The 18,222-nt window shown below is 37.3% G+C and overlaps 1 protein-coding gene across 2 annotated transcripts in view; it reads right to left on the reverse strand.

The window, feature by feature from the left end:
- Window positions 1-3,293: 3,293 nt before the first annotated feature.
- Emb (embigin) overlaps window positions 3,294-18,222 on the reverse strand; it is a 48,642-nt gene continuing 33,713 nt past the window's right edge. For both annotated transcript variants that reach the window (XM_042690633.1, XM_042690632.1), the window contains exons 5-9: window positions 11,599-11,726; window positions 8,675-8,954; window positions 7,781-7,814; window positions 5,454-5,508; window positions 3,294-4,243 (exon numbers count right to left, since the gene is read on the reverse strand). In XM_042690633.1, coding sequence (XP_042546567.1) covers window positions 4,226-4,243; window positions 5,454-5,508; window positions 7,781-7,814; window positions 8,675-8,954; window positions 11,599-11,726 — 515 coding nt within the window. In that variant the 3' untranslated portion in view covers window positions 3,294-4,225. The remainder of the gene's footprint in view (window positions 4,244-5,453; window positions 5,509-7,780; window positions 7,815-8,674; window positions 8,955-11,598; window positions 11,727-18,222) is intronic.

Here is an 18,222-nt window from a genome sequence, read left to right on the forward strand (position 1 = left end):
TTGAAAGCTAATGCCCTTTCATTATCTTACTGTGAAGCATACTAAAACTATAAGCTGCTGGGTGCTAGTGGTTCACACCTGTAACCCTAGCTACTCAGGAGGCTGAGATCTGAGGATCATGGTTCACAGGTAGCCCCAGCAGGAAACTCCATGAGACTCTTATCTCCAATAAAACACTCAGAAAACTAGAAGTGGTGCTGTGGCTCAAGTGGTAGAGCACTAGCCTTGAGCTGAAGAGCTGAGGGACAGCGCCCAGGCACAGAGTTCAAGCCCCACAACCAACAAAAAAAAATTTTTTTTTAATAAAAAACTTATAAGCTTTCTAAACTGTCTTAGCATTAATACTTCTCCATAATGACACTTACTTGCCATTGAGTAAAAAAGGTCTATTTCCTATTTACCTGAAAGTGACTGCAAGTCAATTCTATCCATGATGCAAACTTGCTGTGTCTGTAGAGAACTGTGTCTGTAGACAGTATCTCTCAGTATTTAGATCTCCACCCACCTCCAACCCCAGCAAAAGAGTGTGACCTCAGGGTCTATTTCTTGCTTGTCCTGGTGAAATTACAAATACTTCCTTCTTTCTTTTCTGTGCTTGAATGATTTTATGGTTCCTCTCACTAGTGACAAATAAAATGAGTCAAACAAGCAAGGCAGCTGACTCCCCAGAAACCCTGAAGGAACACAGAACCGATTGTGGTTCCATAAGCCTGGAAAGATTATAGAGCTTGTGATAATCACTAACCAGCTAAAAGAGCACTCTACTGAAAAAGGAACATGACTGGGTAATAGGTTCATTTCCTAAAAACTGTGTGACTAACAAATGAGGACAGACCCACATGACAGACAGGCCAAGAAGGGCCCTTGAGGAAAAGTCTTTGCCTTTCATCCTAGGATGATGATAGGCAATTTACCTAATTCCTGTACACACGTGTTTCCATGTCTACAGGGTAGATAAGAACTTGGTTTTATTAGAGGATGATTTGAGGATTGAGTGAAACACTTGAAAGCATTTTGTACATTATCATGTGCTATAGAATTAATGTTAGTTATTAGTAAATGTGACAAATCACTACTGAATATAGGGCTTGTAACTAACTCTATAGACACGGTAAAAATTCTTTTCTAAATATATGAAAGATGTGCATTTATTTCTGGATTTAAATACCTCTCAATCCAGGGAATGAGCAAGACAAAACTTTAACTGATGAATTTGAGGAACAATGTTTTCAGTGATCAACACTAAATAAGCCAACTTTTATAAATTATTCTTTTCAAATCGAATTCTGGAGTTCTGATGTGTTCTAAGGATGTCACAAGCTGTGGCAGAAGCAGGAGTGTAAAGCATAGTAGTGAAACAGGCACAAACCCATCATCTCTTTATTGTCAAACAGGCCCCAAACCATCAACTCTATAGTACCATGTGAAAGAATGGAGCTGTATTAAAGTCAATGTGTAATTAAGTTAAAAGATTAAAAAATAAGGTTTTTGTGTGTTCTGTCCATAAAACCTGGGAACAATATGAATTTAAATGAAAAGCTACATAATTTTGGAAATTACAGAACTCATTTGTCACAATTAAAATTAGATCAAATTTATGAAACTTATTAAAATATTCATCTACTCAAAACATTCTTTTTCTCATCTACTCAACATACACATCTTCATGGTTATAAGCTAATTTTGAGATGCCAGGAAGCATTTTGGACCCAATCTCTTTGTCAAGATTAGTTCAACACCCTGGAGGGGAGACTGGCAATGTGGTGACCTGTAATGCAAAAACTTTGCTATCTCTCAATGTGATTTGTTTCTGTTTTATAAATAAGACTGGAGCAGCAGTGCCAATGGAGTGAAAAGTGAGGCTGACAGAAAAATCAAGACCTTAGGTGTTCTAGTCAGGAAAGGTCTGGTTGGGGAGAAAATGGGGGTGGGGGTGGGGCGAGGGCAGAGATGCACAGCCATTAGGGTCAAAGGAGTAAGGGATTCATAACTGGAGTAAACAAAATACCCTAACAAATATTAAGTTTAGGCCTTCATGACAATATGCTGGGGGAAAAAACTGCAAAAAGGAGATTTTCATTTTATGAGTATCTGGGAATTTTATGACATTATTAAAGCTGTTTATCGTGCTGGAAAAACCTCATCAGCTGGAAAGATTCATAGCATTCCCAAGGTGTAAATGTACATTTGGAGTTTTCCTACCCTAGCTTTTTCTGCGTCTCTGCAGCCTGATCTGCAGTCAATTCACAACCAGCCCTTAGCCAATCCACTGATCATCTGAACTTTGTTCATGGAAGCACTCCATTTTCAATTAAACAATGGCAAAGTAATTTTCTAGAAGTCCTCTAGAGACTCTGAAAAAGCAAAAATCAACTTAAAAGGTTTGAGTACTCTTTCTATATAATGTTACTTAAGATAACTTGTCTTTCCTAGAAAAATAAATAGCAAGGATTGCTACTTAAAATTTCAAATTACTCTATAAATTTTTCAGATTATTTTACCTTAGGGGCAGCAGTTTCTTGTGCTTGAGAACTATTTTAACCTAAACAGTGGATGATAGTAAAACACAGGGATATATATGTAGATGAAACGCATGTTGCTTGAGGTTCTGTTTATACCCTGGCATAGATATATGCAAATGAGCTGCATGTTATTTGGGATTGTATATAAATACTCAGTCAAAGATATATGTAAATGAATTCTATGTTTGGGATTTTGATATACCCAGTCAGATATATGCAAATGAGCTGCATGTTATTTAGAGTTGTGTATATACCCAGTCACAAATATACTGATTTGAATGAGATGTGTTCAAAAACAGGTTTCAGAAAATTCTTACTGAATTCAAATCATTCAGATAAATTTCTCTAAATGCCATCATATCTCCCAAGGTAATTTTGTGAAGTCAATAATGAATTAAATTGAAATAATTGCATTGCTCTGAGACCAAAGAGAATGATCTAGATCAACAAAATGTACATGGGTAATTAGCATGGTTTACAACCAAACACTAGTTTTTACAAGATGATTTGTGGTATACTGTGTCTCAGCAACAAAACAATGAACAGCTTCCATAAAATCATTTCCTGTGTATCATTCCTCCTAGTAATATTAGAAAACATTATAAGAATGTACTATTGACAGCCATAACACATGGTGTAAATTTCTATGATGTATTTGTTCTCAGATCATTGAGATTGTTTTCTGTGCATACCTGAGATCCCAGAACCACAAAAGCCCAATCTAGTCTCCTGACACACAATTTTAATATTTCATTTAAAACAACTGACAACTTTGCTTGTCCATTCAGAGTTTATTTGATTTGGTAATAGCTAGTTAATACAACATTTCCAATATATATGCGATAGAAACTAATCATCCCATTTGTGAAGATAGATGTAAGGCATTTTTATCAAAATAAAAGAAATACTTTGGTATTTCTAGAATTCAGAAAACAGAAATTATTATTAAAAAGCACTAACAACGCATTTTATAATATAGTCCATTTAACTGGCCACAGATTCCCCCAAACTAGGTATACAATCAAATATACCAGGAAACTATGAACCATTAAAGCACTCTAGATAGCAGGGCTGCATTCTAACTACGAAGATTGCCCTCAAACATCAACATCCGATGGATGTGAAGAAGCCCAAAATGGGACTTTGCAAATTCACACACCTACACACACGCACACACGCACGCACACACGCACACACGCACACACACACACACACGACACATCATTGCTCTACTTCAACTCTAAGAAGTACTTTGGCTTGGTGAGAAAAGCAGTGGAAAAGTGTAGAATAAACAGGTAGTGATTTGCTTTTGTAGTGATAATGCTCTGGGAAAGCACAGGTTTTATTCCCTTGTCATCCCCCTTATTTACAGAATGAAAACCTGTCTTCCAGTGGGGTAACCACCATTAACAAAAGCACAAAACATCCATTTCCCTGTGAAGACATGTGTTTAGGACCAAAGAGCATCAACACACTGGAGACAAATACCTTGCTTTAATGTAAAACCAATTACAAAAAGAAACTGTATCTCCTGATCTGAGCCAGCACATGTTGTTTATGAAGCTTCTGTGATGCATTTGGGATGAGCTTTTCACCATCAAAAAGCAGAAATAAAAACTGCTGCTCTTCAAAACAAAGATAAAGATACAAAGCTGAGATCAAACTTGGTACATCTTCCCCATAGCTGATCAGATCTTTTCCATTCATTGGTCCACAGATTCCTGAGTTATAGAGCATATAATTAAACATGATCAATTTCCACATTATTTTATAAAATACAACTTACTTTTTTAAAGAAAAAAACAACTATCACATTAGCCAAGCAAACAGTGCTAGAAAATGCTGGTTACAATCTACTGCCTACAGTAATAGCCAACACTGATGAACTAAGAAAAGGTAGATCATTAAAGAAAATCAGTCATTAAAAAGTATTTCATAGCACCAAGTAATAATAATTGTAATAGATATATAACATTATATAATAATATGTATGTATAATATAATATGGGAACAAAATATATAATATATAACATATAATAATATGGGAATATTTATATATATACACATTGTGGGAATAAAATAACAGAACAACATAGGAATAAAAAGCTACATGAAAAATTATAAAAGAAAAACTAGCCAAGGTGATTAAAGAAAAAAAAACACACACCTATAGTACAATGGTGTTAAAAGCCTAAAATCCCAGCACTCAGAAGGCCAGGGCAGAAAGATTTGAATTCAAGGATAGCCTTGTCTACGTAGCAAGACCCCTCCCCTGCAAAATATGGACAAGCAAAATGGGTGGACAAGCAAAAAGGAAAGGAAGAGAAGGGGGGGGATGAAGGGAAGGAAAGCCAAGGAAGAAAGATGAAGGTTAGCAGAAAGAACAGAGGGGAGAAGGAAAGGGGCAAAGGAGTGGGGAGAAAGAAGAAAGGAAAGTAAAAGCAAAGGACAATGGAGAGGAGGAGGAAAGGGAAAGAAGTCACTGGTTGATTTATATGGGTTGCTACCTATTCACTGGTGGAAAGGAATGCAATTGATTTTTGTATCACTATGTATTTTCTTCCATAATAGTATGAACAAGAATATTTAAAGCATGGAGCCAATGACTCTTTTGTGAAACTTTTCTTTTTAAGTAGTGATTCATAGGTAGCCAAGCCAGGTGTGGTAATGAACACTTATAATCTCAGCACTTGGAAAGCTGAGGCAAGAGGATTATAAAATCAAGGCTGGTGTGGGCTCCATACCAAGACTAGCTTGCTTGCTTCCTTGCCTTTTCTCTTTTTTTCCTTCTTTCTTTCCTTTAAGTGGTTATGCAAAGGAGTTGTCATTTAACAAAGCAGTTTATGAATACGATGTATCTTAAGCCATTTTATACTGGATCTTTGATATAGTTCAGATCCTTCATTTGGACTACATTTGAAAGTAACTTACAGTTTTTCTGAGCCTGGGGGCTTTATTTTCTATACCATTGCTATCATCTGATTTCCTGTGAGGAAAACAAAAAAGAAAATCACCATATGGCTACAATGCATAAATTAAGCCAGTATACCATCTGTACCACTGCTATTAGGATAAATGTCAAATTGCAACAAAACCAGAACTACTTCCTCCTAAGTCAAAATGTTGATTTCATTTTACTTTTTTGGATTGTTTGGAGGACTGTTGCCACAGCTAACAATGACAAAGACTTGTTGGGCTTGTACCAAGGAAGAGAGCTGTTTCTCCCTGAGCAGGAGTAGGGGCCTGGGCATAAGATAGTAACTCTGCCTTGTTTCAAAACATACAAGAGAACAGCCAATCAGGAACTCAGCCAGATTCCGAAAGACAAGTGTCATACAGTGGTGGTGATCATTTGAAGTTAATGGTAAAATGTGCATGAGAACAAGCTTCCAAATGATAGAACTGACAAGACTAGGTAATGATTCTGCATAATCAATGTCTTTGAATATCTTAGCAGCAGGCTGCACTCATAAAGCTACCAGGAGCAGATAATAAATCTAACCAAGCAACCAATAATGTCAGAATTGGAGGGTGTGAATTAAACATCCACTGAATTACTTGAAGGCGCTGGTTTGCTTTGTTATGCTGCATTTTATTGTTTTTACTGTTTTTGTAAACTAAGAAATCCCTCTGGACCATGAGTATCTACTGACAAACATTATATGCAAAATACAGTGTATGTGCAACATGCAAAAATGTTTGCCGAAAAATAATAATTTCTCAAAGGATTACTGCAGAGGGCTGCTACAATGAACTTATTACTCTCAACTAAGTGAAAGACACTGAAAGAACGTGAAAGGAGGCACTTCCAAGTGGTTCCTGTGGTGTGATAGAACATAATGAAGAACATGATGAAGAACATGGTGTAGATTATGTTCTGTACCTATTAGGAATCAATGTAGAACAAAAAAAGTAAAGTTCATTCTTTGTAACAGAGATTGAGTCATTTTGACACTAGGCCTAGAAAAGAAAAAAACAACAGTGAACAGGGCAGGTGCACAAATGAACATTAAATTATATGAAGCTCAGGGCCCATTTTACAGTCCTGGCAGCTTCCTTTCAGAGTGTGCCATGACTCGAGGAGGTCAGAGACGTGGGAGGTGCTGGGGAGCAGAACCAGGGCAAGTACATGAATGGCTACCACACTTCCCATGGCAAAGAATAAGAATGAAACCCTGTCTGTGCCAATCAGAAAACAAAAAGATTCCAAGTTCAGGTCAAATGTCCAATTTTTCCAGAAAGAGTTCAGCTCGTCCACACGCTCTCCCACCCACAAGAGTCTCCAACAACATGTTTTCACTGATCTGGTTTTATGAAAACCCTGAACTAATTATTTTGTTCCCTTAACCTGAACGCACATATCTTATAAACTGAGTCAAAGCACCCATTTGAACCATGCCTCTGACTATCTGAAGGACAGCTACTTGGCTCAATCTGGTTACTAAACACAGCTATGGATTCATAACCGTAAGGTGCTGGGGTGAGTGTCCTGCGATGTCCAGGGCTGTGTTATGCTAGAGATATTTGGCCACTCCACACTTCCCAGGTTCCCCTCTGCTGCCTTAGCTCACAGCCACAGGCTGCTACACAGACATTTAATTGCCTTCTGAGTTGCCTCTGTTTTCCAGCTTGGAGAAAGAGACATTCCCAACATATCCCAAAACAAACTGCCTCCTGGGGATTCTCCTCCCAGCCTTCTTATTATTCCCATATCTGCAGTGTGTGTGAGAACTCCAGCCAGTTGTTCAGAACCATTGGTGGATGTTTACAAGAAATAGATGCCCAGGTCCCACCTCAGAGCATATAACCTGGGGGACCCAGCCAGGTCTGAGTCACTGTCATTTCAAGAGCCTCTTTAGTGATTACAGCCAAGTTGAGAATCAATAAATAATACCTCCTTATACAGGCTGAATGTTTTCTTTGTATCTAAGTCTGTACTGAGCATGCATACATATATATATATGGATATCTATGACATATATAATATTAGTATATAATAACACAGCAGATGGATATCATAAGTATTACCATGAAACCGTTTGCAGAAGAGAAAACTGAGGCAAAAGAAGCAAGAACAATGGTAATAAGAGGGCCAGCACAGGCGGGTGTGTTCCCAAAGGTCGAGGCCACACAGCAAGGCAGGTATACAGTGTACCATACATGACTGTGCTTTTACTTTAAGTATAAACATCACATTTCCCTATTCCTTTGTGGTTTTCTCAATAGAAAATTAGTCTGTAAAAGGAAATAATACTTACAGCTGTTCAATCTGTTCAAATTCTTTCCCATCATCTGTATAACAAAAGAAGTAGACAATTAAGAATGGCTGATTCTTGTTTATAGGATATACACGTTCAATTTTTGAACCTGGCTCCTAAGTGACAAAATACACTTCCTATTGGAAGGGAAAAGAAGACAGATAACCAGAGATACTTCAACTCCTTCATAGCAGTGAGACTTTACCTGCATTCCCGTTGACTTAGCACCTAGGACTTTTAAAAATATAATTGAATGAATAATCTGCCATTTAAGGCACTACAAATTTACAAATCCACACTGGTTGAGGTGGCTTAGGCTGTAGTCTTAGTTAGCTACTTGGGAAATGGAAATCGCTTGAGGCCAGCCTGGGCAAAAAAAGTTCATGAGATTCTAATCTCAGCAATCAAGGCAAGCATAATGGGGCAAGTCTGTAATTCAAGGCTAGCCTACACATAACCTAAAGCTACACTCCTAGAGGCATGGCGCAAGTAGTAGAGCACTTACTAGAGGTCCTGAATTTAAACTCTAATACCAATACCCCTGGAGGGATGTTGGGGGGGGAGGGACACAGAATTATCTAAATGAAATTGTCTTTGCATCTTATAAATAGTAATCAATCACAGATTTTAACTAATACTCCAGGTATTAACACACATATCCCCTAGTTGGTGCCAGTGGCATCAAAAGAAAACCAAGTAAATTTTAGTGCTATTTTTTTCAGAAGTGGAAATAATAAAGCCATCAATAAAGGCTCATAGCTTATTACCATCACTGTGATTGATTCAAATACTAAGAAAATAAAAAGGATTTTCCCAAAAACTCTACTGGCACTACATCAGATTAAGTCATAAAATATTATCTAGGCAACATTGTCTAGGAAAAGGCAATCCTACCTGGGCCCTGCTTCTTTTTCTTTGTGTATACTTCACAAAGAAGGATGATGGCCACTAAAACGAACACTTCAGCAACGATGGCAATAAATGGTTTGAGTGGAACCAGGAAGCTCAGCACGACCAGCTCTACGTGGTCTTCGCTCTCACCCAGCTGGAATACTGCATGGCAGGAATAGAAGCCCTTGTCATCCTCTAGAAGCTGCTTTATCCTCAGCTTGGTTTCGTTGGCGTACGTTCCATTGATGACGTATTTATCATCCAGGTGTGTATCAATAGGAACCTAACACAAGGAGACAGTACAATATTTATATTCTATTTTAAAAAAAAACCAACTAGTTTCTCATGTGATCTAATTTTAAGCAAAGTTCTAAGAAAATTCCACAAAAGAAAAAACAACCCTACTTACTGGAAAAGCACATTGAGTTGTATGAGAAGTTACACATAAGAAACTTTAATCTTGCTCTCTCTGCTCTTTTCTAAATCTTTCTCAGCTCTTTCCTTCTCTTCTCTTTCCCAGCTCCCTTCTCTTTTCTAGCTCTCTCTCTGCTCTTTTCTAGATCTTTCTCAGCTCTTTCCTTCTCTTCTCTTTCCCAGCTCCCTTCTCTTTTCTAGCTCTCTCTCTGCTCTTTTCTAGATCTTTCTCAGCTCTTTCCTTCTCTTTCCCAGCTCTCTTCTCTTTCCTAGCTCACTCTTTCCCAGCTCTCTCTCTTTTCTAGCTCTCTTTCTCAGGCCTTTCCCCACTACATGGAGGGCCAAGATGGCTTGATGCCAGCTAGAACGATGAACAAACCTACTCCTCACCTGGAAAAAAAAAAAAAAAAGAAACCTTAATCTTATCAAGAGAGCAACAAAGGAAAAAGCACACTGGGCTGTCAGTCTTTAAGCATGAATGTTTGAAACTGTAAGTGTACATGCAGGTCATCACAGAGAGAGAGAGTAGATGAGAATTCAAGACTGAAAAACATCCCAGCCATGGGGGACCAACATTTCTATACCTGAGCAGCTCTACACAAGACGCTCACCCAGGGGAAAGTCACTGCTCTTTCCTCATCATTCCTTCCAAGAAACGTGGCTAGAATTTCTCATGCTAGACATGAAGCTGTAACCTTTTCATGTACTGATTCTGCCCCTTCCAATTTTGTCTGTCTGTCTGTCTGTCTGCCTGCCTGTGTGTCTGTCTGTCTCGTCTGTCTGTCTGTCTATCTGTCTCTCTCTCTCTCTCTCTCTCTCTCTCTCTCTCTCTCTCTCTCTCTCTCTCTCTCTCTCTCGCACACAGGTTGGTTCATTGGCTATCAAGCTGGCTTCTTAAAATTTACTGGGTTTCTTCACCAGGCTAACAAGATCTACACTAAGTTATCTGGACGCCATTCTACTTACTCTATTTAAATTAAATTTTATTCTCAGGCCATCTGATGCCTTTTTTGCTCTCTCAACTCTACTGTGTAGTTCAATAAATACTCATTGGTATACATATATTCTTAGAGGTGATCTAAGAATTCTGTGAGTTTATTATTGCCAGATGCATACGTGCAGCACTGCCTGGGAAGCTTGTGACAAAGGAGTGCCCCCTCTCTCACAGCAGATAAATCATACTACTGCGTCTTGAGAAGTACTCAGCTGTGTGGGGTGCAACTGCATGGTTACTACTGCGTCTTAAGGACTCAGCTGTGTGGGGTGTAACTGCGTGGTTACATTTTGCAAAACACGACTTAAAGTTCAAACCTGTACCCTCTTCTTCCCTGTACATTCCCAACTTAATATAACCAGAGTAGATGGCTAAATTAAAAAGACTGTAATGATTTGTGTAGCAAACACAAAAAGCACAGGCATAGGTAAAGTGACATATTCTAAAACTTGACTATAATTGATTTAAGCTGCTGTTTATCTGGTATCACATATGATTGAATAACTTAGGGATGTATATTTAAAAAATTGCATACTCCTTTTGTAATTATTAGTAAGGCACAAACAGAATGAATAATGATTAATATCTACACCTATATGATAGGCAGCTATTTCCTTGTGAAAGTAAATCTGCATTACCACAAAATCATCCTCTATATCTTTCCTCTGCCGACCTTGAACCAGCTAGGATGGCGTGAATTTCATGCTGAAATGATTTAAAATGTCATCGTTTAGGATCTGTTCTGTTTCATACATTCCTTCTAGAATTACAGCTTGCCCTTAGTGGGAAGTCAATCTCAATGTTTCTTAGCATCAGAGCAAGAGAAAGTTGTCCCATAAAGAACAATGCTCTAAATTGTCCAGCCTGGAGGCTATTGTGGAGAAGAGAGAAAGTCAAACATGATTTACTGAATTTTCTTTATTTTCTTCACATGGGCTCTTTGGGATGCCATTGCTCTTAGATAAATAAGAAACAAAGTATAATATTTGGGTTCCTCCTAACATTTGGAAAGCCATAAAAAGTCAATGACATGGAAGACATTGTCTAGAGGAAATGTACTCACTAGGCACTTACTGAACAAACATTAGACCTAGTACAAGTGACTAAATTTTTATTATGTTTTTCAAATGATGCATTATATTATTATATCCTGTCACAGATCTCAGGAGGAAGAAGCAGGAAGAAAGCCAGGCTTTCTTTAGTTTGATTGTTTCCCTCATTACTTGCATGAATGGACTAGAAAGAAAACATTTTAATGGTGATATTCTTTCCAAACTAGTCAACTAAAAATCAACTCTAGCTTTCTTGGAAAGAATTTAAATAAAGTATTTACCCCTTACCCCCCCCCCCAAATGAAACATTAGAAGTTCCTTGAGATGTAAAACATCATTTGTAACTATGTTTTTCTTTACGACACATTAACTATCAAAATAACAGAAGTATAAGTCATCCTAAAATTTCTGAATGTGTCATAATCTTGTTATTTTGTTTTCTCTAAACCCTAGAAATACCACCTTACCTGTGCACTCTCGTTCATTCTGTACCAGGTCCAATTTAAAGGATGACAGCCCTCACATTTACACATCAAGATAGTGGAATCTCCAACGTAAGTGATCAGTGGCTTGTTTTTTCCATGAAGTTGAGGGACTAGAAAAATTTAGAGAAACATATTAGCAAAACAGAAAAATGAAACTACTAACCTTGAAGATATCTTCTCTTTCATTTCTTTGTTACATATGGATTTCTTTAGGTCACTCTAGTTATATAAAAAAGAAAGCCACTAGAGGAGAAAGTAATCAGAGCCATAGTGAACAGTACAGCAAGCTCCAATATAACTGTCTCCGGTGGCAGAACTAACTGGAAGGAAAGTCTTCTATGCTTCAGCTGGAAGCATCTTCAAGTATTACTATAAGCATATTTTGGATAACAACTTCTGTGTTTAACAATCCATTCTTCTTACCTACTAATATTACTGCAAAGCAATTTTTAAAATTTTACCCTTGAGATAAATTTAATTAGAATACACTTTTAAGATAAGAGTTCCAGGTGAGAAAGTCTTTAGTTGATGTAAGTATTACAGGAGTAGAGAACAAAAGAAAATTAAGAGGAAAAACAAAAGAAGTGTAAGCAGGAAAATAAAATTTAAAAACATCTCTTTGTAGTCTTGTAAAAATGCAGAATAAATTTTGAAAAACTTCTTCATAAAGGAATGTCAAAGCAATTGAACTCTGAATTGAATTTAGAATTTGAACTGAATTTAGAAACATTAAGTTTTACAGGTGAACAATATGGTAAAGAAATTAAAGCACAGTAACATACACAATAGAATAAAAAATGAGAGAATTGTTTGGGGAAGGAAGTAGAAAGAGACTCTGATAGAGCGGTCACTATTGATTGGAATGCATTGTAAGCATGTGTGGAAATTAACAGTGAACTCTCCTGCTGTGTACTAATGTAAAATAATAATAATAAACACAACAATATAAAAGTTCCATAAATGGTCTACTTTCAGTTAATCTCAAGAGATATATTATCAAAATGGATACTGAAAGTGAAGACATGGGCTGATCAAGAATACTGGGGCTGGGAAGTTGGCTTAGTGGTAGAGCGTTTGCCTTGCATGCATGAGGCCCTGGATTCAATTCCTCAACACCACATCAGCAGAAAAAGCTGGAAGCAGTGATGTGGCTCAAGTGGTAGAGCGCTACCCTTGAGCTGAAGAGCCGAGGGACAGCGCCCAGGCCCAGAGTTCAGTCCCCATGACCAACAACAAAAATACTTTGTTGCTCTTTTTTTTTTTGCTTTTATTAATTTTAACGTGTTTTCACCTTTATGGGTACTTTTTCACTTTCTGTTTGTTTAGTTTACCAACTACAGGAAGAATGGATAAAATTACAAATATAAAAATTTTACTACTGTAAAATGTACAGTAAAATACTGAAAAGTTTATGTTTTTCAAATGCTTTTATACATGTTACTCTGCTTTTGATCTTCTTACACTTGAGAGGGACAGGGTAGGGAATAGAAAGACCAGTTTTAATTAATGAAATTAAGTGTTTAGATTAGCTGTATTTCCCAAGTGCTCCTGAATTTCTACTGGTCAAGATAATCTGGCATTTTCTAAATATGTGAATTATGAAGACCTAAAAAAAAGGAAAATCATTGATATTAACCATGAAAGAAATTATAACTTATGTAGTCACCAGACAAAAGTTCAGAACAGGGTTTTATGGGTTTTTGTCCCCAGGAGACTAACATTACAATGCTGAAGCAGGGAAGTCTTCTATCATTCTTTAGTGTTTAACAGAGATGAGTCCACTGGCTGCCAGTCACACACACCTCCCTCTGCATCATGATCACTCACCAGCAGGGCTGAATGAGGCACTGGCCATAGTGATGTTCATGAGAGGATGTTTCAATCATCAAGAGACTCATAATAGAACAATCTGTAAGTCAGTAAGTAGTTCCTATACTCTAGAACTAAGAGAATGCATTTGGATTAACTTCAACAGTCTACAATTACCCAAGATGTGGACTACCGAATTTGTAGTGACCCTAAATAAGGCTCTGCAAACACCTCCAGAGGAGCTCTTGGAATACCTCTGCAGACATGACTGAGGGCTGTCATCCCAGGCAGAAGAAACTAGTGGACTGAGCTGGCTGGCCAGGTCTCCTCAGCACTCCTGGGGAGATGCTAACTCACATTTTCTACTGGCCACCTTGAAGCTGATGAACCCTGAACCTGGGGTTAATTTCAAAGGTCAGTCATTTGTATAGGAAGCAGACAGATTGATATAATTGTGTAAAAAGATAAGCCTTAATGTCACTAGCTTTGAAAACATGGGCTAAGCCCTAACTAACCTTCTGTAGTTCAGTTGTAAAAGATAAAATAGTAACTTATGTGGTGCATGGTAATTAAATTTTGCTAGGATTATACACCAATGCAACTCTCTCTCTATTTGTTTCTCTCTCTCTTCCCACTATTTACCAATAGACAAATAACATTAAATAAACAAAAATAAAAGAGGAGGTGTGTCACATGTATGTTCTGTCCTTTTATATCAAGCTACTCTTTGCTACCCTTCTTTGGTTCCGTTTCCTCAGTTTGCAGCTACCCCTTCTCAGCTCATTTATAAACCCTGAAATGGAGAAAAAGAACCAGTGTAAGAAAATGGAAAACAACTCTTGGATCCAAGAAACTAAGTCATCCATCTGTCGTGATATGAACGTAACAAGTATATTTTAAGTTCTTGAGAAGAAAATGACTAAGTATCAAAATGTTAAATGCTCAATCAAGCTGAGTCACAGAACATTTTATTATTCTGTTTTTTTTTCTAATGGCAGGACAATTTCTTCAATAGATACTGTAGGTCGTGGCTTTTGAAGACCAAGCAACTGTCTGTGAACTATACTTCCTGCTTTATAAATTCCCTAATTCAACACTCCTGCTTTCTAACCCAGCCCGACAGAGGAAGGCTGTCCTGAACTGGTCATCTAGGGCCCTATTGTTTTAGAACTAGGAATTTGGAGGCATACATAATTCAGCTCATTCTCATTGGTTTCTCTTTCTGGTTCAGGTGAATAAATATTCTTTCTCTAGAATAGTAGGCACCAAATTGGGTTTGGGTAGTGGAGAAATATGCTAGTCTATCTGGGTTTATGGTTAAGATCTGGTGAGGGGTAACTCTTTCATACAATTTAAAGTAAAATTTGAAAAGAATAAAATAAAGTGAGTGATATATATATAGCTGCAGGAAAGCTGCTAGCCGCTCGTATAGTGAAACGTTCCTGGATTTCTTTGGCAAAACTTGTGTTCCTAGCAAGCCCATAATCGTGTTTTTTTTCCTTTGCTGTGTATTTCTTTTTCTAAGATTTTGTTTGTGAAACAGTGGTAAGCTAAATTATTATCATAGCAAAGCACTATCACGCTATCAGATCAATACCATATCTTAACTATAATTCTTTTGAAAATATCCAAAACCTAGAGAGTTTTTCATTACTTAAGAGAAATATGAGAACATAGAAGCAGTTGACGGTTAAAGCTCCACTTTAGAGAAAGAACGAGATCAGCCCTACTTTCAAAGAAAGTTTAACCAGGGAGGAGCAGGTGAGCAGGGATTAAAATTAAACTAACCTAGGGATTTTCAGAAGTCACTAGTTTCCTCCCCACCAGCAAAAGAGCAAAGGCCACACCTGTGAGCCTCCTGTGGTTAGGAACAAAACACATCCACAACACTGTGGAACAATGGCTCAGGCTCATCCTTAACACAAACACTGCTCTCAAAAGAAGAGTCTGAGACTGGCTGTGTTGGGCACTAGTGAAGGCCACCAATTCAGCTTGCTTTCTCAGTTGTTTAGCCTCTAGATATTCTAGTGCTCAATGCAAGTAAGCTTCTTTCCGGAGATTACGTCATGCTTTTTCACGCAAACAGGAACATTTGTGTTGAAATATGACCAAAATATTGATATTTGTCCACAGGATAAGAACCAAAAATGAAAAATACTGTGTTTTAGTAAGCTTCTGAGACAAATGCCTGAGACACAGAGCCAATACCTACACAGGGCTTTCACAAAAATCCTGGGTATTCAATGATACCGGTGAGGGACACAAGATTTCACAATGAAACCATCCCAAAGAGTCTTAAGATCAGGCTGTACACTGCAGATAAATGACAATGCCTTAGTGATGACATGGAGATGACATGGAAATTCTGTTTTCTGTTCATCTTTTCTCTTTCCTGGATTACCTCCTATCCTTTACCCACTCGTCTGTTCTGTTGTGTATAGTATGCACTATCTTCATAAAACACTAATTTATTTAAACTGTTCTGGAAGTCACAGTTAGTTTGGGAGCACTGCCTATATTTGTGTATATTTACTCATCTAAGGACATTATGACAGTAGTCACACTACACCGTTGATCTCTAGAAAGTTTTGATAAAGAAGGTCACAGGAGAATCTTGGGGCAAGAATAAGTTTCAAGATTCTGGTTAAGATTCAGGCTGATTCACTCTGCTGATGCAGGCTGGCAAGATGGGTTTAGACCCGAAGCAACAGCTCTCTAGAATTGTAAGACTAGAGATAGGTATTTGCATATTCATGAAATAAGCCAGTCGGCCTAAACGTTATGTTTGGCGAAAGACATTTAGATATCAGCACATCAGGAAAAGATGTTTCCATAGGGCCAATGACATCTTATCTGGACTTTAACCCCAGGATTTAAGGCTACTGTTCCATACTTGTCCTTCTTGGATAATTTCTGAGGAGGGCAGATGGCTGAGATATAACAAATCTCATAGCATTTAGTCTAATCAAGATCTTACCATGAATTCTAACTGGTTTTGTTTTTTATACCAATTAAAATTTTGCAGTTTCTACAAAAATTTTTAACACTGATGAACAGCATGAAAGTTTTCAGCAATTCAGAATATTCAACACATGAAACATTCATCTCTCATCTTTCTTGGATGAAATCACATCCAGATTTTGTTTCAATCAACACATTAGCAGCTACAAGTTTCCAGCAAGTACTTTATTTTTTTTGGGGGGGGGGGTGAGGGTGGGAGGTAAGCAACACTAGAGCTTGAAATCAGGGCCACACACTGGCTGAGCTCATACTCTCACCACTTGAGCCATGCCTTCAGACTTGTTTCTTTATTGGTAATTGTAGAGATAGGGGTCTAGCAAACTTTCAGCCAAGTCTAGGTTTGCACAGCAATCCTCCAGATCCTAGCCCCTTAAATTTCAGGATTACATGGCCAGAGTGTATTACTGCTATCTCTCCTCTCCTGGCATCAACTGGCATCACACAAAGTCAACAGGATTGTTTGCTTTTGTTTTACATAGTACTAATCAATAATGCTGACGCCCTTTTGCATTCTTCTAGTAACAAATCAACAGCTCTCATGAAGAAAGGAGCAGGGACTCTGAGAACCAAGTGTCTCAAGGCTCAAATTCATGAGCTATCTATAATTGACTCTTACAATCTATGGCTAAATAAAATTGGGGAGGGGTCTTAACTAAAAGCAGAGAATGAAATATGCCTTCCACCCATATTCAACAGTAGCATCACTTAGAAATTATCCTTGCTAGGAAAAACCACAAAGCAAATCATGTGCAGAATGAATGCAATAGGAGATTTATATTTTTAAAATGACTATTTTATTAGGTCCTTCCAAACCTAATAAAATAGTAACTTATAATATGAATTGTTATTAAGGTGCCTTTAACTCAATGAAATTATTTCTCTAAGCAATATCCAATTTAGATGATTTATACAAAAATACTTTTTTTAATTCTTTAAGGAAGATCTCAAAGGACTCAATTTACTAATTTTATAAATATCTTCAGGATGCAATATATAGTTAAAAATTAGATCAGGGTAAAGTGGTAAATGATTTGAACTAAACTGCTTCCAACAAATTAAAGAAAGTAAATATTTAGTGGGGTTTTTTTTTCTGCATTCCTCAAAGATCTGATTTAAAAACCTCGACTTTGTGCTTATGTTCCTGATAACACCTAAAACCAGCTTACCTTATCTCACCGCAGTTCAGGAATTCTATGACCTTCCTGAATAATACCTGGCATGAAGCTGACAGACACAGTAGCAAGGAAAATGTTTCTCATATACTTCACATTAAAAGGAAGATTTTAAGTAATTTAAGCAGTGTATGTAATTGTAAGTAATGTATGATAGCTACTAAAAATATGCATCAACACTTAAACTTTGACCAGAATAACTAGTACATATTTCTAGAAAACAATGGAATCTAGAAAAAAGAATTGACTATTAAAATCTATGGCTAAATGAAATTTGGGGAGTCTTAATTAAAAACAGAGGATGAAATATGCTTTCCCCCCATGTTCAACTGTAGCACCACTTAGAAATATGTTTATATTTATTGGATTTTTGTGTGAATGTGTTCCATGTTCTTTCTGTTTATTAGAAAAAGACAGAGGAAAACAGGGAAGGGAGGTAGGGAATGAGGGGAAGGAGAGAGAAAGGTACAAGAGGAAAGAGAAGGACAGCAGGGTAAGAAAAGAAGAGAAATAAAGGAATGAGGTTATATAACTGTAACACTTCTATACAGCATCTTCACAACAAAAATAAATTTAAAAAAATCAGTGTTTACATACTGAAACT

Source organism: Dipodomys spectabilis, unplaced genomic scaffold, assembly GCF_019054845.1.
Source record: "Dipodomys spectabilis isolate Male_0828 unplaced genomic scaffold, ASM1905484v1 ptg000138l, whole genome shotgun sequence".
Classification (NCBI taxonomy): Eukaryota; Metazoa; Chordata; class Mammalia; order Rodentia; family Heteromyidae; genus Dipodomys; species Dipodomys spectabilis.